The sequence below is a fragment of the Scyliorhinus canicula genome, chromosome 1 (genome assembly GCF_902713615.1).
Source record: "Scyliorhinus canicula chromosome 1, sScyCan1.1, whole genome shotgun sequence".
NCBI lineage: Eukaryota > Metazoa > Chordata > Chondrichthyes > Carcharhiniformes > Scyliorhinidae > Scyliorhinus > Scyliorhinus canicula.
Window position 1 is genome coordinate 253187931 of NC_052146.1, and position 23040 is coordinate 253210970.

The following is a 23040-nucleotide window of genomic DNA, read 5'->3' on the forward strand; positions in this document are numbered from 1 at the left end:
GAGTGTAGTGCATCAGGGAGGACCTCCTGCCAGCGAGAGGCTGGGAGGTTCCTGGACCGTAGGGCCAGTTGGACGGCCCTCCATACCGTTCCGTTCTCCCTCTCTACCTGTCCATTTCCCCGGGGGTTATAGCTTGTCGTCCTGCTGGAGGCGATACCCCTGCTGAGCAGGAACTGACGCAGCTCATCACTCATGAATGAGGATCCCCTGTCACTGTGGATGTCGGCGGGGAAACCGAACAGAACGAAGATTGTGTTGAGGGCTTTGATGACGGTGGCAGACGTCATATCGGGGCATGAGATGGCGAAGGGGAATCTGGAGTACTCATCGAGCACACTGAGAAAATATGTGTTACGGTCGGTAGAGGGGAGGGGCCCTTTGAAATCCATGCTGAGACGCTCAAAGGGGTGGGAGGCCTTCACCAGGCGTGCCCGGTCCGGCAGGTAGAAGTGCAGCTTGCACTGCGCACAGACCTGGCAGTTCCTGGCGATTGTTCATACCTCCTCGAAGGAGTAGGGCAGGTTGTGGTCCTTGATAAAATGGTACAACCGTGTGACTCCCGGGTGACAAAGGCTGTCGTGCAAGGCCCGGAGTCGGTCTACTTGTGCGCTGGCACATGTACCTCGGGATAGGGTTTCTGGGGGTTTGTTGAGCTTGCCGGGGCGATACAAAATCTCATAATTATAGGGGGAGAGCTCGATCCTCCACCCCAAGATCTTATTGTTCTTGATCTTGCCCCACTGTGTGTTATTAAACATGAAGGCTACCGACCGTTGGTTAGTGAGGAGAGTGAATCTCCTGCTGGCCAGGTAATGCCTCCAATGCCGCAGAGCTTCAACAATAGCTTGGGCCTCTTTTCAACGGAGGAGTGCCGAATTTCTGAGGCGTGAAGGGTGCGGGAGAAGAATGCCACGGGTCTGCCTGCCTGATTGAGGGTGTGGGTGGACTGTATGAGTGGGCGGGCCTTGTCTGCATAGTTTGAGACCCACTGGGTGTAGTATGAGAAGAACCCCAAGTAGCGTTTGAGGGCCTTGGGGCAGTGGGGAAGGGGGAGCTCAATGAGGGGGCGCATGTGGTCGGGATTGGGCCCAAGAACGCCGTTCTGGACCACATAGCCGAGGATGGCTAAGCGGGTCGTGCTAAACACGCACTTCTCCTTGTTGTAGGTGAGGTTTAGGAGAGTGGCGGCGTGGAGAAATTTGGCAAGGTTGGCATCGTGGTCCTGCTGGTCATGGCCGCAGATGGTGACGTTGTCTAGGTACAGGAAAGTGGCCCGCAAACTGTACCTGTCGACCATTCGGTCCATCTCCCTTTGGAAGACCGAGACCCCATTAGTGACGCCGAAGGGACGCTGAGGAAGTGAGAGAGGCGACCGTCCGCCTCGAAGGCAGTGTATGGACGGTCCGATTTATGAATTGGGAGCTGGTGATAGGCGGATTTGTGGTCTACCGTTGCGAAGGCCCGGTTCTGAGCAATCTGATTGACCATATCAGATATGCGTGGGAGAGGGTACGCGTCGAGTTGCGTGTACCGATTGATGGTCTGGCTGTAATCCATGACCATTCTGTGTGTCTCCCCAGTTTTAACGACTACCACTTGGGCTCTCCATGGACTGTTGCTGGCCTCGATGATGCCCTCCCAAAGCAGCCGCTGGACCTCGGACCTGATGAAGGTCCTGTCCTGGGTGCTGTAGCGTCTGCTCCTGGTGGCAACGGGTTTGCAATCCGGGCTTAGGTTCGCGAAGAGGGAAGGCGGATCAACCTTTAGGGTCGCGAGGCCGCACGCAGTGAGGGGCAGTAGGGGCCTGCCGAATTTGAGGGTTAGGCTCTGGAGGTTACACTGGAAGTCCAGGCCTAGTAGGAGGGCAGCGCAGAGGTTAGGGAGGGCATCGAGGCAGAAGCCGCTGAATTCTACACCCTGGACCGTGAGTGTGACCGTACAGTACCCCCAGATCGCCACAGATTGGGATCCGGAGGCCAGGGAGATTCTTTGGTTGGCGGGGTGTACTGTGAGGGAGCAGTGCCTTACCGTATCTGGGTGGATGAAGCTTTCAGTGCTCCCGGAGTCCAGCAGGCAAGAGGTCACGTGGCCCTTGATTTTCACGCTGGTCGGTGCAGTGGCCAGGTTGTGCGGATGAGACTGGTCGATTGTCATTGAGGCGAGTCGTGGTCGGTCGTCGCTGGCGTCGGATGATGGGGAGCCTGGGGGGCCCAGGTCCTGGAACGCTGTCGACGTCCATGTGTCGTGGGGAGACAAAATGGTGGCGCCTGACGATCTTGAGGGGGACAAAATGGCGGCATCATGGGCCGCACGTTGAAAAGATTTATATGGCAAGTTGGCTGGAAGTCTTAAGTACACCAAGTTACATTTTTAAAAAAAATTTAGAGTGCCCAGTTCATATTTTTCCAATTAAGGGGCAATTTAGCATGGCCAATCCACCTACCCTGCACATCTTTGGGCTGAGGGGGCAAAACCCACGGAAACACGGGGAGAACGTACAACTCCACATGGACAGTGACCCAGAACCGGGATTGAACCTGGGACCTCGGCGCCTGGGACCTAGGACCAACTTGCCTATTGCAGGTGATAAGAGTGGGAGGGCTTTCTGGTTAGCTAGAACCTGCAGACGGCAATGGCAAACCACTGCAGTACCTTGCCAGGGATAATCATGAACCAACACCTAGAGGTCTATGGTTGCCAATGGCCCCTGAGGGCACAGCATCTAGAGAGGGAGAGGCACTGGAGAGATCGGAAAATAAAGATGAGAAGTTTTCAATGGAGGCATCGCTGGAACAGGAAACAACTGTTGGGAGCACAAGGGTGATGAGCGAGTTGGACTTGGTGCAAGTCAGGATCAGGGCACTGGGTTTTGGAGGAGTTCAAACTTATAGAGGGCTGAAGACATGAGACAGGCCACAAGATCATGGAAATAATCAAGCCTAGATTTAACAAAGGTCTGAATGAAGGAAGAGGATTATTAGAACATAAATTGCTTTGCCTCAAGTGGTTATGAAGGCAGACGCTATGATATCACTTAATACGGAACTAAATTAACATTTGAAAAGAAAGAATATAAAACGGGGTTAGAACAGATTGCTGGAGTTGAAGATGTAATACTGGTCTCTTGTGCTGTAAATGTCATTATTCTGGAATTTTCTGCAATCCTTTTCCGTTCGAAATTCAGAATGGTTATTCAAGTCAAGTTTTGAATATTAACGGTTTGGACAATCATGACAGCACCTAATGTGTTATTTCAAGACCAACTACTGGGAGAACGGCCTGAAACCAGAGGGCAAAGATCTAAGTTAGTTTTGAAACAACCTGATTTTCTATTTCTGTAGCATGTTTCCCTGATGCTGCCCCATAAGGAACATTGGACTTAAGAGGAGGGCTAGGCCATTTGACCCTTTGAGCATGTTCCGCTATTCCATAGAATGCCTGCAGGGCAGAAGGAGGCTATTTGCCCATCAAGTCTGCACCGACCCGGACTTCCGGTTGCGGCTATGACTAGCTAAGTTGCACGTTTGGCTGCTCCTGTGAGGAAGGTGTTTTCGGGCCGATTGGAGGGCCCCTAACGGCGCTGGAACGGCAATTCCCGGTGGGGGAAGGTTCCCAGAGGAGAACCCTGAAAAATTTATGGTCGTTACCCGAAGTGGGGCAGGAAAAAAAGCGGCAGCAGCTCCCCGAAAAAAGCGGGGGAAGAAATCCAAAATGGCGGCCGGCGGTGCACCCGAGGACTGGAGGAAATGGGCGGAGGAGCAGCAGGCCGTTCTCCTGCGCTTCTTCACGGAGCTGAAAGTGGAGCTGCTGGAGTCGATGAACGCGACGACCACCAGGCTGATGGGGGCACAGGCGACCCAAGAGGCGTCAATTCGGGAGCTGCAGCAGGAGATGGCTGTGAGGGAGGAGGAGGCCACGGTCCTCGTGGGAAAGGTGGAGGTGTTGTGTATCTGTGTTGCTCCAAGTTCTGCCCTCAGTGAAGTGTGTCCTCACTTCCTGTCCCCGTCTATTTATATGGCTCTCCCGTGCCCCCTCTAGTGTTTGCTCAGTTGTATTGCATCTAGTTAACTTGTGATCACCACAGCCGTATTTTTGGACCCTTTTTTTTTCTCTCTACCAGTTTTTTCTCTCTTTTTTCTGTTATTTATAATGTTATGTTGGGGGGGCGGGGTGGGGGGGGAGTGCCGGGGGTATGTGTTTCTTGTGGGGTTTTTGGTGGTTTTGTATTTATCGGTGTGAGATCGGGGACGGGGGTGGAACTGAAGATGGAGGGGCGGGGAGGGGCAGGGCGAAAGCGCGGGCTTTCCTCTGGTTTCCCGCGCACGGGGCAGAGGAGGGAGGGGGGTGGGAGTAAGGGGCGTGGTCAGCAATGGCTCCCTTTCCCGCGCTGGAGCGGGGTCAAGGAGGGGTGGTAAGGGGGGGGACGTCCCCCATGCCGGGAGGAGTCGGAGTGTGGCAGGGGCAGCCGGGTCAGCGTAAACCAGCTGACTTACGGAAGTACTATGGAGGGTGCATCGCGGCTAGGAAGGGTCCTAGCCTGGGGGGGGAGGGGGGTGGGGGGGGGGAGGGGGGGGGGGGAAGGGGGGGGCTACCGGGTTGCTGCTGAAAGGGCCAGGGAGGAGAAGTTGAGGACCGGAGGGGTGGGGGGGGGGGGGGGGGGGCGCCATCGCCATGGGGAGCGGGTCAGAAAGGGAGGGCTGACTCAGGGCGAGCAGGTGACAGGATATGGTTAGTCGGCAGGGGAAAGGGGCGGGCTGCCCTTCGACCCGGCTGATCACTTGGAATGTGAGGGGGCTGAATGGGCCGGTCAAGAGAACGAGAGTAATCTCGCATTTGAAGGGACTGAATGCGGATGTAGCAATGCTACAAGAGACCCATTTGAAGGTGGCGGACCAGGTCCGCCTGAGAAGGGGGTGGGTGGGACAGGTGTTCCACTCAGGACTGGACGTAAAGAACCGGGGGGTGGCGATCCTGGTAGGGAAGAGGGTGTCGTTCGTGGCGGCGGAGGTGGTGGCGGATAAAGAGGGTAGATATGTCATGGTGAAGGGTAGGCTGCAGGGGGAGAAAGTGGTGATGGTTAACGTGTATGCCCCGAATTGGGACAACGCTGGCTTCATGAGGCGCCTACTGGGCCTCATTCCGGACCTGGAGGCAGGGGGCCTGATCATGGGGGGGGACTTCAACACAGTGCTGGACCCCGTGATGGACAGATCGAGTTCAAGGACGAGTAGGAGGCCGGCAGCGGCAGAAGTGTTAAAGGGGTTTATGGAGCAGATGGGAGGGGTGGACCCCTGGAGGTTTGGGAGGCCGAGGGCGAGGGAGTATTCCTTTTTCTCCCATGTCCACAGAGTCTATTCCAGAATTGACTTTTTTGTATTGAGCAGGGGACTGATCCCGAAAGTACGGGAAGTGTAGTACTCGGCCATAGCGGTCTCAGACCACGCGCCACACTGGGTAGATTTGGAAATGGGGGAGGCGCGAGACCAGCGTCCGCTGTGGCGCCTGGATGTGGGGTTGCTGGCGGATGAGGAGGTGTGTAAGAGGGTCCGGAAGAGCATTGAAAGATATCTGGACATTAATGACACGGGGGAGGTGCAGGTGGGGATGGTATGGGAGGCCCTGAAGGCGGTGATCCGGGGGGAGCTGATCTCCATACGGGCACATAGGGAAAGGAGGGAGAGACAGGAGAGGGAGAGGCTGGTGGGGGAGCTTCTGGACGTGGATAGGAAATATGCGGAGGCACCAGAGGAGGGGCTGTTGGGGGAACGGCGCAGTTTGCAGGCTAAGTTTGACCTGTTGACCACCAGAAAGGCGGAGACACAGTGGAGAAGGGCGCAGGGCGCGATTTATGAGTATGGGGAGAAGGCGAGTAGGATGTTGGCGCATCAGCTCCGCAAGCGGGATGCGGCTAGAGAAATTGGGGGAGTGAGGGAGAGGGGTGGGAACGTAGTGCAGAAGGGGCCAGAAGTAAATGGGGTTTTCAGAGACTTCTATAAGGAGCTGTATCGGTCAGAGCCGCCGACGAGGGGAGGGGGGATGGAGGGCTTCTTGAACAAACTGAGGTTCCCCAAGGTCCAAGAGGAGCTGGTAGAGGGGCTGGGGGCGCCGATAGGGTTAGAGGAGCTAGTCAAGGGGATTGGGCATATGCAGTCGGGGAAGGCGCCGGGGCCAGACGGGTTCCCGGTGGAATTTTACAAAAAATATGCGGATTTGGTGGGCCCTGTGCTGGTGCGAGCCCTCAACGAGGCATGGGAGGGGGGGGCTCTGCCCCCGACAATGTCGCAGGCACTGATCTCTCTGATCTTGAAGCGGGACAAGGACCCCGTGCAGTGTGGGTCATATAGGCCTATCGCGCTCCTGAATGTGGACGCCAAGCTGCTGGCAAAGATCCTGGCTACCAGGATAGAGGATTGTGTGCCAGGGGTGATACACGAGGACCAGACGGGTTTTGTGAAAGGGCGGCAGCTTAATACGAACGTGCGGAGACTGCTAAACGTCATCATGATGCCGGCAGTGGAGGGGGAGGCGGAGATAGTGGTGGCATTGGACGCGGAGAAAGCATTTGATAGGGTGGAGTGGAAGTACCTGTGGGAGACGCTGGAACGGTTTGGATTTGGGGAGGGATTTATTAAATGGGTGAAGTTGCTCTATTCGGCCCCGACGGCAAGTGTAGTGACGAATGGTAGGAGATCGGAGTATTTTGGGCTCCACCGGGGGACCAGACAGGGGTGCCCCTTGTCCCCCCTGCTCTTCGCACTGGCAATTGAACCGTTGGCGATGGCACTGGGGGGCTCAGGGGGGTGGAGAGGGCTGACAAGGGGCGGGGAGGAGCACCGGGTATCGCTATACGCGGATGACCTGCTGCTATACGTGGCAGATCCAGAAGGGGAACTGCTAGCAGAATTTGGGGACTTTTCGGGGTACAAGCTAAACTTGGGTAAGAGTGAGGTATTTGTGATACACCCAGGGGACCAGGAAGAGGGAATCGGGAGACTCCCGTTGAAGAGAGCAGGAAAGAGTTTTAGATATTTAGGGGTGCAGGTGGCAAGGAACTGGGGGACTCTCCACAAGTTGAACTTCTCCAGGCTGGTGGAACAGATGGAGGAGGAATTTAAAAGGTGGGACATGGTGCCGCTGTCGCTGGCGGGCAGAGTGCAGTCCGTTAAAATGACGGTCCTCCCGAGGTTTTTGTTTTTATTTCAGTGCTTGCCCATCTTCCTCCCTAGGGCCTTCTTCAAAAAGGTGACGAGCAGCATCATGAGCTACGTGTGGGCGCACGGCACCCCAAGGGTGAGGAGGGTCTTCTTGGAGCGGAGTAGGGAGAGTGGAGGGCTGGCATTACCCCACCTTTTGGGGTATTACTGGGCGGCTAATGTATCGATGGTGCGCAAGTGGATGATGGAAGGGGAGGGGGCAGCTTGGAAACGAATGGAGAGGGCGTCCTGTGGCAACATAAGCCTGGGGGCCCTAGTAACGGCGCCATGGCCGCTCCCTCCCACGAGGTACACCACGAGCCCGGTGGTGGCGGCCACCCTCAGGATCTGGGGGCAGTGGAGGCGACACAGGGGGGAAGTGGGAGGTCTGATGGAGGCACCGTTAAGAGGGAACCATAGATTCATCCCGGGGAACATGGACGGGGGATTCCAGAGCTGGCACAGGGTGGGCATCAGGCAGCTGAAGGATCTGTTTGTAGATGGGAGGTTTGCGAGCCTGAGAGAGCTGGAGGAGAAATTTGGGCTCCCCCCGGGAAACATGTTTAGACATTTGCAGGTGAAGGCATTTGCTAGACGCCAGGTGGAAGGGTTTCCCTTGCTCCCCAGTAGGGGGGCGAGCGATAGGGTGCTCTCGGGGGTCTGGGTCGGAGGGGGGAGGATATCGGACATATACAAAGTAATGCAGGAGGCGGAGGAGGCATCAGTAGAGGAGCTGAAAGCCAAGTGGGAGGGGGAGCTGGGAGAGCAGATAGAGGATGGGACATGGGCTGATGCCCTGGAGAGGGTTAATTCTTCCTCCTCGTGTGCGAGGCTTAGCCTCATTCAATTCAAGGTGCTACATAGAGCCCATATGACGGGGACAAGGATGAGTCGGTTCTTTGGGGGTGAGGACAGATGTGTCAGGTGTTCGGGAAGTCCAGCGAACCATGTCCATATGTTTTGGGCACGTCCGGCACTGGAGGAGTTCTGGAAGGGGGTGGCAAGGACGGTGTCGAGGGTGGTGGGATCCAGGGTCAAACCAGGATGGGGACTAGCGATCTTTGGGGTTGGGGTGGAGCCGGGGGTACAGGAGGCGAGAGAGGCCGGAGTACTGGCCTTTGCGTCCCTAGTTGCGCGAAGAAGGATACTAATACAGTGGAAGGACGCGAGGCCTCCAAGCGTGGAAACTTGGATTAATGACATGGCAAGCTTTATTCAGTTGGAAAGGGTCAAATTCGCCCTGAGAGGGTCGGTACAAGGGTTCTTCAGGCGGTGGCAGCCTTTCCTCGACTTTTTGGCTCAAAGATAGGGTACAGAGGTCGCAGCAGCAGCAACCCGGGGGGGGGGGGGGGGGGGGGGGGGAGGGGGGGGTGGCAACAACGGGGGTCGTGGGTTATTTACGGTTGTAATGCGGGCAAATTTGTTCGCAGTTCATGTTTGATGTTGATTGTTGCTTTGTTTGTTTTTGGGGAGGGGGGAGGGGGGAGGGACAACGCGCGCGCGAGTTCGGGCGGGGGGGGATATTTGTTAAGAGGGAATATTTTGTAATATTCTATAGTTAGTTGGGGTAAATATTTTCATGTAAAAAAAATTTTTCAATAAAAATTATTTAAAAAAAAAAAGTCTGCACCGACCCTTTGAAAGAACACCCCAACTAGGTCCACTCTTCCACTGTATCCCTGTAACCCCACCTCACCACCACATCTTTGGACTGTGGGAGGAAACCAGAGCACCCAGAGGAAACCCACATAGACACAAGGAGAACCTACAAATTCTCAGTCAGTCACCCAAAACCAGAATTGAACCTGGGTCCCTGGCATTGAGGCAGCAGTGATAACTATTGTGCCACCGTGCTGCTCTATGATCATGGCTGATCAATGATTCCGGCTTGAGTCACTGTCTGTGCGGAGCCTGCACATCCTCCCCGTGTGTGCGTGGGTTTCCTCCGGGTGCTCCGGTTTCCTCCCACAGTCCAAAGATATGCAGGTTAGGTGGATTGGCCATGATAAATTGCCCTTAGTGTCCAAAATTGCCCTTAGTGGTGGATGTGTTGACCTTGGGTAGGGTGCTCTTTCCAAGAGCCGGTGCGGACTTGATGGGCTGAATGGCCTCCTTCTGCACTGTAAAATCTATGAAAAAATCAAGGGTGAAGAAAGCAAATTCTATAATACTTCCAAAAGGAAATGGGCTAAATACTTGAAAATGCATCATTTGCACGACAGTTAGGGAGAAAGTAGGGGAGCAGGATCGATTAGGAAGCTCTTTTGAAGGGTTGGAAAGATATGATGGGCACAATAGCCTCCTCTTGTGTTGTATGATTTCATAATAACCAGCAGTCATCCTCAACTCGATGCTCATCAGTGACAATGCTTGAAATAAATTTTAATATTCTATTTTCAAAACATGTTGACAGAACTGGGTTAAAATGTTCTGGCAATAATGAACATGTAAATGTGGGCGAGCTTTCTGTTTTAATGAAAATATCTAGCTGTTTCACGAGAGGGTACATCATCCTTACTCTGAATCCTGATTAGCTTCAATGCCACTTTGTTTAACTTCTTCATCTACTTTATTGATGCTTTGGAATACATTTATTTTGGCTGACAATCAATCACATGAGGTGAACCAACTTCAAGGATTCAGCCCGACAGTATTGTGAACCATAGAACAATAGAATTCCTACAGTGCAGAAGGAGGCCATTCGGCCCATTAAGTCTGCACCAATCCTCTGAAAGAGCACTCTACCTTTTAAAAGGTTTTACAGAAAGTTTTTCATTTTATGACAGACTTAATCACAAACATACTCCGACTATACAATTGTATCTGTCAAGAGAAAAACAACAATGCAGAAGCAATAATAAAAGTAAAAACATAACACAGGTAGCAAAGATAACAGAAATAAGTATAGTACATCTTTTAACTCATTCTAGACACTATCCAGTTAAACCATACACTTGTGCTATATGTTTAGCCAGTGTGGTGTATATTAGTGGATCGTGCCCGGTCTGGTAACTTTGTGGTTTAAAGAAACAAAAAAAGGGTGGTGAGGCCTCGTCTGGAGAACCTGCGCTTCTTTTGTGGTGTGTAGTGTCGCTCATGGACACCAGCACCTCCGTTGTAGTATATATTCATCGCTTTCCCTGTGTTTTGGGTGCTACCTCCTTCCCCTCTCTCTGTTCCCCTCTTCAGTTCACTCCCCTTATTTCCCCCCCCACCCTCTATTTGCTGATCACAAACAGGTACTACGGTACGTTGGTAGTCCCCGAGTATAAACACGTGCGTCCTCCATGCTGCAGCCATTTCGCCAGCTGCTGTGGGAGGCCACACATCTTAGAGCAATAAAGCCTCAGTTGTATCCAACTCAAGTCTTTGTGCAATTGATCGTGCATCATATCCTGAGAAGGCTTTGAACTTAACTCAGGAGTTCCATTACCTTTCCCAAGCTGTCTTGGGAGTTTCAGACGTAGAAGAGTAGATGTTCCGCAAAGAGTGACTCTGTGCTCTCTGTCTCCCCTCTGGATATCTCTCCACCCCATTCTATGATCTGAGAGCGATAGCCAGTGGCTTGACTGCCAGGGTGAACTTTGGACAATGGGCATTCTTGCCTCATGCCTCTATGCAGCCGGGAGGAGCCAGAGCTGGTGGTGTTTTCATAGAATTTACAGTGCAGAAGGAGGCCATTCAGCCCATCGAGCACCGGCTCTTGGAAAGAGCACCCTACCCAAGGTCAACACCTCCACCCTATCCCCATAACCCAGTAACCCCACCCAACACTAAGGGCAATTTTGGACACGAAGGGCAATTTATCATGGCCAATCCACCTAACCTGCACATTTTTGTTCATCCATGCATGCACCATGGGAGCACTACATAGCAGTTTCACCCACGAGGTGAACCCTGGCCCAAAACCAAACTGTTCCAGTACTTCCATGAGGTACCTCCATTTGACTCTGTCAAAGGGGTTCTCTGCGTCCAGGGAGATGATCTGTGACTCTTCCTCAGGTGGGTCATGTTCACATTCAGCAGGCGTCTGATTTTTCGCAGTTAGATGCCGACCCTTTGCAACCCAATTCTGACCTTCTGTGATTACTTCTGGTAAGCAACTTTCCAGCATCATTGCTCAGGAGCAAAATGGGTCTGTATAGTCCACATTCCATTGGGTCCTTGACATTTTTAGGTGTGAATGATATGTAGGGCCAGTGTGAGAGGCAGGATTCCCCCTTTGGGAGCAAGTCGTTGAACATCTCCAGCAGGTGCGAGGCCAGAGATGGCCTGAACTCCCGTCCGGTACTAGTGCCTTCCCTGAACTCCATGACCTACTCCAGTCCTAAATGATGCTTCCAGTCCCCGCCCCTTTCCATCCCCCACCGCTGGTATGTCCAACCCATGCAGGAACTGTTTCATCTTTGAGTCCCCGGTAGAAAGCTCTGAAGGCCTGTTGATCTCATCAGGCACTGCGAGCAACCTACCATTCCTTTTTAAAAATAAATTTAGAGTACCCAATTAATTTTTTTCCAATTAAGGGGCAATTTAGTGTGGCCAATCCACCTAAGCTGCACATCTTTGGGTTCTGGGGGTGAAACCCACGCAGGCATGGGGAGAATGTGCAAACTTCAGATGAACAGGGCCAGGATTCGAACCTGGGTCCTCAGCGCCTCAGTCTCAGTGCTAACCACTGTGCCTAATGCCGCCCTAACCTACCATTCCTGTCCTATCTCTCTTGTGGCCGTGTGCTTCCTCAGCTGGTATGCCAGCAGGCAGCTGGCCTTGACACTGTGCTCATAAAAGGTCCCCATGCCTGGCAGAGCTGGTTCACTGCTTTCGCCATGGAGAACAGGTCAAATTCCAATGGTAGCTTTTTCCTCTCCATCAGCAGCTCCACGATCGGGGCCGTGGAGGACTGCCGATCCACATCCAATATGGAGATGATCAGCTGTTGCCTGGCTGCCTTTTCTTTCCTGTCCCCGATGGCCCTATAAGCTAACTATTTCCCCCCTTATTGCTGCCTTCAGTGCCTCCCAGAATGAGGAAGGTGAGACCTCTCTATTTTGCTTGCAAGTTACATACCCATTGATGGCTTGTGATATTTTTCACAGAATGTCTTGTAGGTGAGGAGGGCTGTGTCCGGCCTCCGTGTGAGGTGATGGGCCCGGCCCGTGCCGTCCTCAACCTCATGTCCAAAGACGAGAGGGAGGAGCTGGCCAGAGTTGATTGGTAAAGGAGCCCAGCAGGGAAGACAGTGGAACAGCAATGGCAGGAGATTTTGGGGGTCATGAGGGAGGCACAAGCCATCCCAAGGAGGAGAAAACATATGAAGGGGAGGACAAGGCATCCATGGCTGATGAGGGATGTCAAGGACAGCATAAAAGCTCAAGAAAAAGCATACAAAGTTGCGAGGATTCATGGGAAACCAGAGGAATGGGAAGTTTTTAAAAGCGAGCAGAGAACAACTAAAAAAGCAATAAGGGAGGAAAAGATGAAGTACGAGTGCAAGCTAGCTAGTAATATAAAGGAAGAAAGGAAGAGTTTTTTTCAATATATAAAGGGTAAGAAAGAGACAAAAATAAACATTGGACCTCTAGAAAATGTGGCTGGAGAAATAATAATAATAGGAAACAAAGAAATGGCAGAAATGGTGGAAGATACCAGTGGGATGCCAGAGCCTCCAGGAAAACCAGGGGGCAGAGGTGAGTGCAGTGACCATTACTAAGGAGAAGGTTCTGGGGAAGCTGAAAGGTCTGAAGGTGGATACGTCACCTGAACCGGATGAACTACACCCCAGAGTCTGAAAAGAGATAGCTGAGGAAATTGTGGAGGCATTGATGATGATCTTTCAGAATCACTGGAGGCAGGAAGGGTCCCAGAGGACTGGAAAATGGTTAATGTAACACCACTGTTTAAGAAGGGAGGGAGGCAGAAGATGGGAAATTATAGGCCGGTTAGCCTGACTTGGGTCATTGGTAAGTTTTTAGAGTCTGTTATTAAAGATGAGATTGCAAAGTACTTGGAAGTGCATGGAAAAATGGGATGAGTCAGCTCGGCTTTGTCAAAGGGAGGTCGTGTCTGACAAATCTGTTTGAATTCTTTGAGCAGGTAACAAGGAAGTTAGAAAAAGGAGAACCAGTTAGATTTCCAGAAGGCCTTTGACTAGGTGCCACATAGGAGACTGTTAAATAAGCTAAGAGCCCATGGTGTTAAGGGTAAGATCCTGGCATGGATAGAGGATTGGCTGACTGGCAGAAGGCAGCAAGTGGGGATAAAGGGGTCTTTTTCAGGATGGCAGCTGGTGTCTAGTGGTGAGCCTCAGTGGTCTGTGCTGGAACCACAACTTTTCACAATATACATTAATGATCTGGAAGAAGGAACTGAAGGCACTGTTGCTAAGTTTGCAGATGATACAAAGATCTGTCGAGGGACAGGTAGTATTGAGGAAGCAACGGGGCTGCACAAGGGTTTGGACAAGTTTGGAGAGTGGGCAATGAAGTGGCAAATGAAATACAATGTGGAAAAGTGTGAAATTATGCACTTTGGAAGGAGGAATTTAGGCATAGACTATTTTCTAAATGGGGAAATGCTTAGGAAATCAGAAGCACAAAGGGACTTGGGAGTCCTTATTCACGATTCTCTTAAGGTTAATGTGCAGGTTCGGTCAGCAGTTAAGAAGGCAAATGCAATGTTAGCATTCATGTCAGGAGGGCTAGAGTACAAGACCAGGGATGTACTTCTGAGGCTGTATAAGACTCTGGTCAGACTACATTTGGAGTATTGTGAGCAGTTTTGGGTCCCGTATCTAAGGAAGGATGTGCTGACCTTGGAAAGGGTCCAGAGGAGGTTCACAAGAATGATCTCTGGAATGAAGAACTTGTCGTATGAGGAACTGTTGAGGACTGAGTTTAGAAGGATGAGGGAGGGATCTGATTGAAACTTACATGATACTGCAAGGCCTGGATAGAGAGTGGACATGGAGAGGATGTTTCCACTTGTAGGAAAAACTAGAACCAGAGGACACCATCTCAGATTAAAGGGACGATCCCCATCCCCCCATCTGCTCCCTGAAGGTGTTTAGTTTGCTTGCCATTCCTAATTTTGCCCCCCGATCTGGGACTAAACTGGTCTGCCTTTGGCCGATTTTGCTTATTTAGCACTGATAATACAGAGCTAACTAGCAGAAACTCTATCCCTTTGAATTCACTGCTAAATCTTCAATTACCTCAGCATTACCTATACTTCCAGAATTCCTTTAAAGTTCCAAGATGAAGCACATCTCCATTGAAAAATGAAAAATTATAAATGAAAATGAAAATTGCTTATTGTCACAAGTAGGCTTCGAATGAAGTTACTGTGAAAAGCCCCTAGTCGCCACATTCCTGCGTCTGTTTGGGGAGGCTGGTACGGGAATTGAACCGTGCTGCTAGCCGGCCTTGATCTGCTTTCAAAGCCAGCGATTTAGCCCTGTGCTAAACAGCCCCTGTGCCAAACAGCCCAACTGTGCTAAACCGTTTTGCTTTGCAATATGTCTCTGCAAAAAGTACCTTGGGTATTACCCTATTTTTTATAAAAAAGTGTTACATCTTGTAAATTGTTACTGTTGCATGCAAAATGAGTAGGACTCTTTTAGTCAGCACACACTGCTAAAACACAACAGATCACAGTACAATGATGTTTTTGTACTCGAGTCAGAAACAAACAGATGCAGTAAAGATTCCTATACATGCTTCAGAGTTGAGGACTACTCCCCCCCCCCCCCACCTCCCCCCTGTGATTAGTTGGTCTCCAAATGATTAGCTGGTGGGAGGAGGTCGGGGACCTCAGTCATGGTCTTTTTACTGGACTCGATGGTGTTCCAGTTGGAGCGTTAAGATTTACAAGTTCCACCAGGATGCCTTCTAGGATCACGCTAACCACTACATATCGTCTCCCTGAGTCCGTTGCCTTGTTCGTCACTGTAAAGGCTTGTTAAACATATGGCTACTCTCTCGTCCTTATGTCGAAGCATGGCTGATATGCCTATCCCATCTAGCTTTTCCTTAACTTCAGTGGGTCCTTCTGTTTTAAACGTGTTTCCTGAAGACAGAGCACCTCGACCTTCAAACCTTTGAGATAGGTGAAAATCCTGGATATCATCACTGGTCCATTAGGTTCCTCACGCTCCAGGTGACTATTCTGATGGGGGGTTTTTGTTTCCCAGGCCCCCTTCCTCCTGTGGGGTCAGCCATCCTTACCCCCTGCCTGCTGGGGTTTCCTCAGAATCTGTTTCTTGTCCTGGAACTTGTGAGGCTTCACTATTATTGCCCGTGGCGTTTCCCCCGACTTGGGTTTTTGCCAGAGTGACCTGTGGGCCCGGTCCTCCTCTGGGGGCTTGGCGAAGCCCACCTCCCCGACCAGTTATCCAAGCATCCTCGAAACATATTTTGTCGGGTTCCTACCTTCTGCGTCCTCCAGTAGCCCGCCAATTAGAGGTTTCTGTTGTCCTAGTCATCCAGCTTCCCCTTCTGTGCCTTCTGGGCCATCACCAACCTTGCCACCATGGCTTTGAGTGAGGTTATTTGCCCCACCAGGTCGGTGCCCAATTTCTTCAGGTCCCACACCGTCACCTCTTGGGCCTCCAGTCTTCGTTCCGCTCTGTCCATTGCTTCCTTTATGGGGACCAGCACGGCTTCTATCGCCGAAGTCCTCTTTTATCATCCTTCTGTGTTTCTGGAGATCTTCGGAAATAGCTTCTCCAATGACAATGGGCTGGCGTTGGCAACTCTGCTGGTCCGCCATGCACAGGTCTGGATCATCACACATGTCCACTTGTTCTTGGGTTGGGGACTCCTCTATTTGCTCTTGCTGGCCTTGCGACCTGCCTGCTGACTCGTTGGGATCTCAGTCGGTTGGGGTTAAGTTGGGGAACTTTTTCATACTTTTGGTGCCCATGTGACCGGTTAAAAAGGTCTAGTGAGAAGTTCCTAGGAGAGAGCCACCTTTCGGGCAACCGCTCAGTTTATGGCCGCCGTCGAAAAAGTGAAGAGAGCACCTTACCTAGGCCAATCCACCTGACCTGCACATCTTTAGACTGAGAGGAAAGCGGAGCACCCGGAGAAAACCCATGCAAACATGAGGGGAAACACACAGTAACCCAAGGCCAGAATTGAACCTGGGTCCCTCGTACTATGAAACAGCAGTGCCTACCATTGTGCCACCCATAAGAAGTTGAATTACAATTGGTGGATGCAGCCCAGTACATTTCATTGAACGAAACAAAAGAGTTTTGTCATGTGATGCCAGTGGCATCAGTTGAAATAAAACTGGGGAAAATTAAAAAGTGGAGAATGATGTGCCCTATTACTTACTGCACAATTTAATATAGGGAGAAAGTCCGGAAGGCACAGGAAACCTGCACATCAACTCTCCAACTGGCTCATTAAAGGCACCTGAACAGTGCTCATGGAATTCAGCACCATCTGTTTAAAAGTATGTCAGTCAGGTCACACTCCTTGCAATTTTATTTTCACCTTATCACACTGTACTATATTGTTGTTCTAATTTGCCAATTAATACACTAACCTTACCATGGTAAGAGGATTTAAAATTAAAATTACAAATTAACTTATAAACTATACTAATATTTAAAATGAATTAAGAAAGTTATTTGTTTTCCATTACGTATTGACTCCAATTTTATCTTTCCAGATTTTGTTTGTGAGGGTTTGTCAGTGAGACGAAGATGAAACATATTCCCAGAAGGGAAGAGGAACTGATTTCCTGGAAAGGGCTGAATGTATCAACAGGGCATCGAATCTGTGCAATCATGCAAAGTTAAATACAAATGCACACAAGTTCATGAAAGAATGCACAGTGCAACCAAGCCAGATTGTTTTTATTGAACACTGAACTACGTTAAAGGGGATTCAATCCTACAAACAAAATTAAAATAATTTTGAATTGCAGGGAAATTGTGATAATCCCAGTCACAGTGAGGTTTCTTGTATGATTTTAGTGTGAAACTGAATAACAAACCCCATGGAAAGAAGCAATTAGCATTGACAGATTTATTTTCCCTTGTGTGTCAAACATTCTTGGGATTTGAACAGATAAATTGATCCATTTTATGAATGTGCAAACGAACCTGTGGGAAGCTCGCCTTGGCACATTGTGCTTCCCACAATTTTCTATCTATTAAATCATGGTAAAGCTGGTAGCACAAAGTACTATCCCAAAAGGTCAAATTCTCATAATTGACTTTTTCTGTGGTACCTGCAGCACTTCTGCCAAGATATGGCAGATGATCAAGAGTATCACTTTAGAAATTAATCACTGTTGTTTTATGTAATGATAATATTTATTTAATGATGGAAATAAATATGCCATTATATCATGCCACTATCCCAGCATTCACATGCAATAGATGTGCAAGAGTTTTATTTTTAAAAAGTTAAACTTGCTAATATGACTTTCAAGACATATTTCTGAACTAAAATGATTTAATTAAATAGATTTGTTTGATGATTGGATTGGATTTGTTCATTGTCACGTGTACCGAGGTACAGTGAAAAGTATTTTTCTGCAAGCAGCTCATCAGATCATTCAGTACATGGGAAGAAAAGGGAATTAAACAAAATTCAAGAAAATACAAGAAAATACATAATAGGGCAACACAAGATATACAATGTAACTACATAAGCATTGGCATCGGATGAAGCATACAGGGTGTAGTGTTAATGAGGTCAGTCAATAAGAGGGTCATTTAGGAGTCTGGTGACAGTGGGGAAGAAGCTGTTTTTGAGTCTGTTTGTGCGTGTTCTCAGACTTCTGTATCTCCTGCCCGATGGAAGAAGTTGGAAAAGTGAGTAAGCCGGGTGGGAGGGATCCTTGATTATGCTGCCCGCTTTCCCCCGGCAGCGTGAGGTGTAGATGGAGTCCATGGATGGGAGGCAGGTTTGTGTGATGGACTGGGCGGTATTCACGACTCTCTGAAGTTCCTTGCGGTCCTGGGCCGAGCAGTTGCCATACCAGGCTGTGATGCAGCCCGATAGGATGCTTTCTATAGTGCATCTGTAAAAGTTGGTCAGGGTTAATGTGGACATGCCGAATTTCCTTAGTTTCCTGAGGAAGTATAGGCGCTGTTGTGCTTTCTTGGTGATAGCGTCGACGTGAGTGGACCAAGACAGATTTTTGGTGATGTGTACCCCTAGGAATTTGAAACTGCTAACCATTTCCACCTCGGCCCCGTTGATGCTGACAGGGGTGTGTACAGTACTTTGCTTCCTGAAGTCGATGACCAGCTCTTTAGTTTTGCTGGCATTGAGGGAGAGATTGTCGTTACACCACTGCACTAGGTTCTCTATCTCCCTCCTGTATTCTGACTCGTCGTTATTCGAGATCTGGCCCACTATGGTCATATCGTCAGCAAACTTGTAGATGGAGTTGGAACCAAGTTTTTTTCCACGCGGTCGTGTGTGTACAGGGAGTAGAGTAGGTGGCTAAGTATGCAGCCTTGCGGGGCACCGGTATTGAGGACTATTGTGGAGGAGGTGTTGGTGTTCATTCTTACTGATTGTGGTCTGTTGGTCAGAAAATCAAGGATCCAGTTGCAGAGTGGAGAGCCAAGTCCTAGGTTTTGGAGCTTTGATATGAGCTTGGCTGGGATTATGGTGTTGAAGGCAGAGCTGTAGTCAATAAATAGGATCAGCCTAAATGATGCTCACGGTCTTAGTTTAAATCCAGGCCTATGGTTTCCATGAGAAAACTGTCCGCTTTTATGTGGTGAAATGATCTGGCAAGAAAGCTGAAGCAGAGGGGTCCGCCAATGAAATCCTGCCCCCCAAAAAAGCTGCCACGATTTGGATTCCAGAAGGCATCTGGTAGTTTTAAATGAAGCAGCAAGGCCTGTTCAAGCATCACCTAGAATTTGTCTGTTTCTACCCACTTACCACCTTCAAAATGGTTACCACTGTGGTCGGAAAAAATACGAAGGTTGGGATAAATCGATATTGCTCTGTCGTGTACCTCAGGGGCAGTGCAAGGTCCACTTTCATCCTCCTGGACTTGTGCATGGAACACAATTGCAAAATGTTAAAATCACAAAAGGTTTAGCAAACAGGAAGGAAGATTGCAAATGACTTCATGAAGACACAAATGTGTGGGAGGGAGGGGTACAGTTGCAGAGCATTGTTTGAGGAGTCTTGTTGAGAGGGGTTATCAATTTAAAACTGTCATTAAGAGAATGGGGAAGAGGTTAAAAACATTATTTACATTGGAGTTTGCCAGGACATGAAAACATTTGCCAGAGTGTAATATGTGAAGCCGAGAAAGATATGACACATCTGGGAAGAGAAAAGGAATCACTTTTTAATTATTTTAGCGGAGAGCTGGAACAGACACAATGGCCTGTCAGACAGTGCTGTACACATAAATGGTGCTTTACCACAGCAACATGGGGCACCAGAATATACTGGACCTACTTCATACCACATAACACACTACAGTGGGACTTAAAGAATCTTTCGTTTTCAAGAAATTTCTCCTAAAATTTATTTTATTACATGGCAATTAACAGTTAAAATGTTACCGGGCTGATATCATACATCGGTCAACAGAGATCAAAATAATGTTGTACTGCTGGAAAATAATTTCAACCAAGCTTAGGAATTGACACTGTAAAAATCCAGTTTTTTATTAAATGGCGAAAGCACGGACATTGCGGCTCCGTTATAAACGTATGAGTTGCGGAAACGCAATGTTAGATGAGCTGTCACCTGCCAATCCTTAATGTAATTTATAAAATACCTGCAATAATGCCCTCGGTGCATTTTATTATGCAGAATGGCGTCATTTAATTCGCATTTCCCGACGACTTGTAAAGGTCGATTTTCTTACCCTTTTTAGTTGATATCATTTTCTCACTGAAAGGTTTAATGAAGGAACTGTTTCAATTGCTGGCACTGAGGTGCAACCAGACCTATGATGGACAGCGTATCTTACCAATCAGCTACAGGCATTAAGCTGCGCGAGTGACGTTTGACGTTCACGCGCCAATCAGAGAATCCTGTGGGCGGGAATTCTAATGAGGGTCACACTGTCAGGCTGAGTAGCTATATCATTGCCATGCCAACAGCCAGTTGCCATTGATTGGTTACTAGGCGCAAAGGCGAGGACAATGTGCAAATTCTGCAAATATTCACTCAAAGGCTTTGTTTTGTTACTTATGGATTAAGTAGGCAGAATCTTCCACCTTGCACTGAATCGTGTATTCTGTCAAGGCGGCAATGTTTCACTTCACACGCATCCATGCAGCCCTCACTATCTGTGGACGATAGGAACTGGAGCGAGTGACAGATACTGGGCAGAGAGTGTCATTGGACCAATGTACCTTTGCTACTTTGACGGGATTGAGTATGGCAGAAACCCAGTAAATTGGGAGGGGAGAGCGATTTCTGGTTGGGATGGAGAGGATGACCCCGTAGCTGATCCGCTCATTAGATATGCAAGTGCCAGGAGCAAGGCAAGTCCTGTGGCAAGATCCTGGTAAATCTCTTCCGCACCCTCTCCAAAGCCTCCACATTCTTCTGGTTGTGTGGTGACAAGAATTGAACACTATACTCCAAGTGTGGCCTAACTAAGGTTCTATACAGCTGCAGCATCGCATGACTTGCCAATTTTTTATACTCAATGCCCCGGCCAATGAAGGCAAGCATGCTGTATGCCTTCTTGACTACCTTCTCCATCTGTGTTGCCCCTTTCAGTGACGTGTGGACCTGTACATCTAGATCTCTCTGACTGCCAATACTCTTGAGAGTTCTACCATTCACTGTATATCCCCTACCTGTATTAAGCCTTCCAAAATGCATTACCTCACATATGTCTGGATTAAACTCCATCTGCCATCTCTCCGCCCAAGTCTCCAAACAATCTAAATCCTGCTGTATCCTCTGACAGTCCTCATCGCGATCTGCAATTCCACCAACCTTTGTGTCGTCCACAACCTTACTAATCAGACCAGTTACATTTCCTCCAAATAATTTCCTCCAAGCAAAGGTCCCAGCACTGATCCCTGTGGAACACCTCTAGACACAGCCCTCCAATCAGAAAAACACCGTTCCTTTGCTTCTCTCTGCCTTCTATGACCTAGCCAGTTCTGTATCTATCTTGCCAGCTCACCTCTGATCCCATGTGACTTCACCTTTTGTACCAGTCTGCCATGAGGGACCTTGTCAAAGGCCTTACTGAAGTCCATATAGACAACATCCACTGTCCTACCTGCATCAATAATCTTTTTGACCTCCTCGAAAAACTCTATCAAGTTAGTGAGACACGACCTCCTCTTCACAAAACCGTGCTGCCTCTTGCTAATACGTTCACTTTCTTCCAAATGGGAGTAGATCATGTCTCGAAGAATTCTCTCCAGTAATTTCTCTACCACTATCGTAAGGCTCACCGGCCTGTAGTTCCCTCGATTATCCTTGCTACCCTTCTTAAACAAAGGAACAACATTGGCTATTCTCCAGTCCTCCGGGACAGCACCTGAAGACAGTGAGGATCCAAAGATTTCTGTCAAGGCCTCAGCAATTTCCTCTCTTACCTCCTTCAGTATTCTGGGGAGATCCCATCAGGCCCTGGAGATTTATCCACCTTAATATTTTTCAAGATGCCCAACGCGTCTTTTTGGATCTCAATGTGGCCCAGGCTATCTACACACCCTTCTCCAGACTCGACATCCACCAATTCCTTCTCTTTGGTGAATACTGACGCAAAGTATTCATTTAGTACTTCGACCATTTCCTCTGGCTCCACACATAGATTCCCTCCAGTGTCCTTCAGTGGGCCAACCCTTTCCTTGGCTACCCTCTTGCTTTTTATGTACGTGTAAAAAGCTTTGGGATTTTCTTTAACCCTATTTGCCAATGACTTTTCGTGACCCTTTTAGCCCTCCTGACTCCTTGATTAAGTTCCTTCCTACTTTCCTTATATTCCACACAGGCTTCGTCTGTTCCCAGCCTTCTAGCCCTGACAAATGCCTCCTTTTTCTTTTTGACGAGGCCTACAATATCTCTCGTTATCCAAGGTTCCTGAAATTTGCCATATTTATCCTTCTTCCTCACAGGAACATGCCGGTCCTGAATTCCTTTCAACTGACATTTGAAAGCCTCCCACATGTCAGATATTGATTTAACCTCAAACATCCGCCCTCAATCTAGGTTCTTCAGTTCCCGCCTTTATATTGTTATAAATAACCTTCCCCTAATTTAGCACATTAACCCGAGGATCACACTTATCCTTGTCCATCAGCACTTTAAAACTTACTGAATTGTGGTCACTGTTCCCGAAATGCTCCCCTACTGAAACCTCTACCACCTGGCCGGGCTCATTCCCCAATACCAGGTCCGGTACAGCCCCTTCCCTTGATGGTTTATCTACATATTATGATGTGGAGATGCTGGCATTGGACTGGGGTATGCACAGTAAGAAGTCTTACAACACCAGGTTAAAGTCCAACAGGTTTGTTTCAAATCACTAGCTTTTGGAGCACTGTTCCTTCCTCAGGTGAATGAAGAGGTAGGTTCCAGAAACATATACATAGACAAAATCAAAGATGCAAGACGATACTTTGAATGTGGGCATGTGCAGGTAATTAAGTCTTTACAGATCCAGAGAGAGGGGTAATCCCAGGTTAAAGATATGTGAATTGTCTCAAGCCAGGACAGTTGGTAGTATTTCAAATTCTTTTTATCACTTACATGTTCCCAAGCTGCTCTCCGGCTCTCTCTCTCTCTCTCTCCCACTCCCGGAAATGAAGGCCACTGGAACCTGGGGGTAATTTTTTTTATCTCATTTACCTGTTCCCAAGCTGTTCCCTGGCTCTCTC

The 23040-nt window shown here is 49.2% G+C and overlaps 1 protein-coding gene across 4 annotated transcripts in view; it reads right to left on the minus strand.

The window, feature by feature from the left end:
• LOC119973452 (spermatogenesis-associated protein 7 homolog) overlaps positions 1-20140 on the minus strand; it is a 278469-nt gene extending 258329 nt beyond the window's left edge. For 3 of the 4 annotated variants that reach the window (XM_038811643.1, XM_038811615.1, XM_038811633.1), the window contains exon 1: positions 19965-20119. In XM_038811643.1, the coding sequence (XP_038667571.1) occupies positions 19965-20010 (46 nt within the window). In that variant the 5' untranslated portion in view covers positions 20011-20119. Of the gene's footprint in view, positions 1-19964 lie in introns of all 4 variants that reach the window. The other variant, XM_038811624.1, reaches the window with a different exon arrangement.
• Between the last annotated feature and the right edge of the window lie 2900 nt (positions 20141-23040).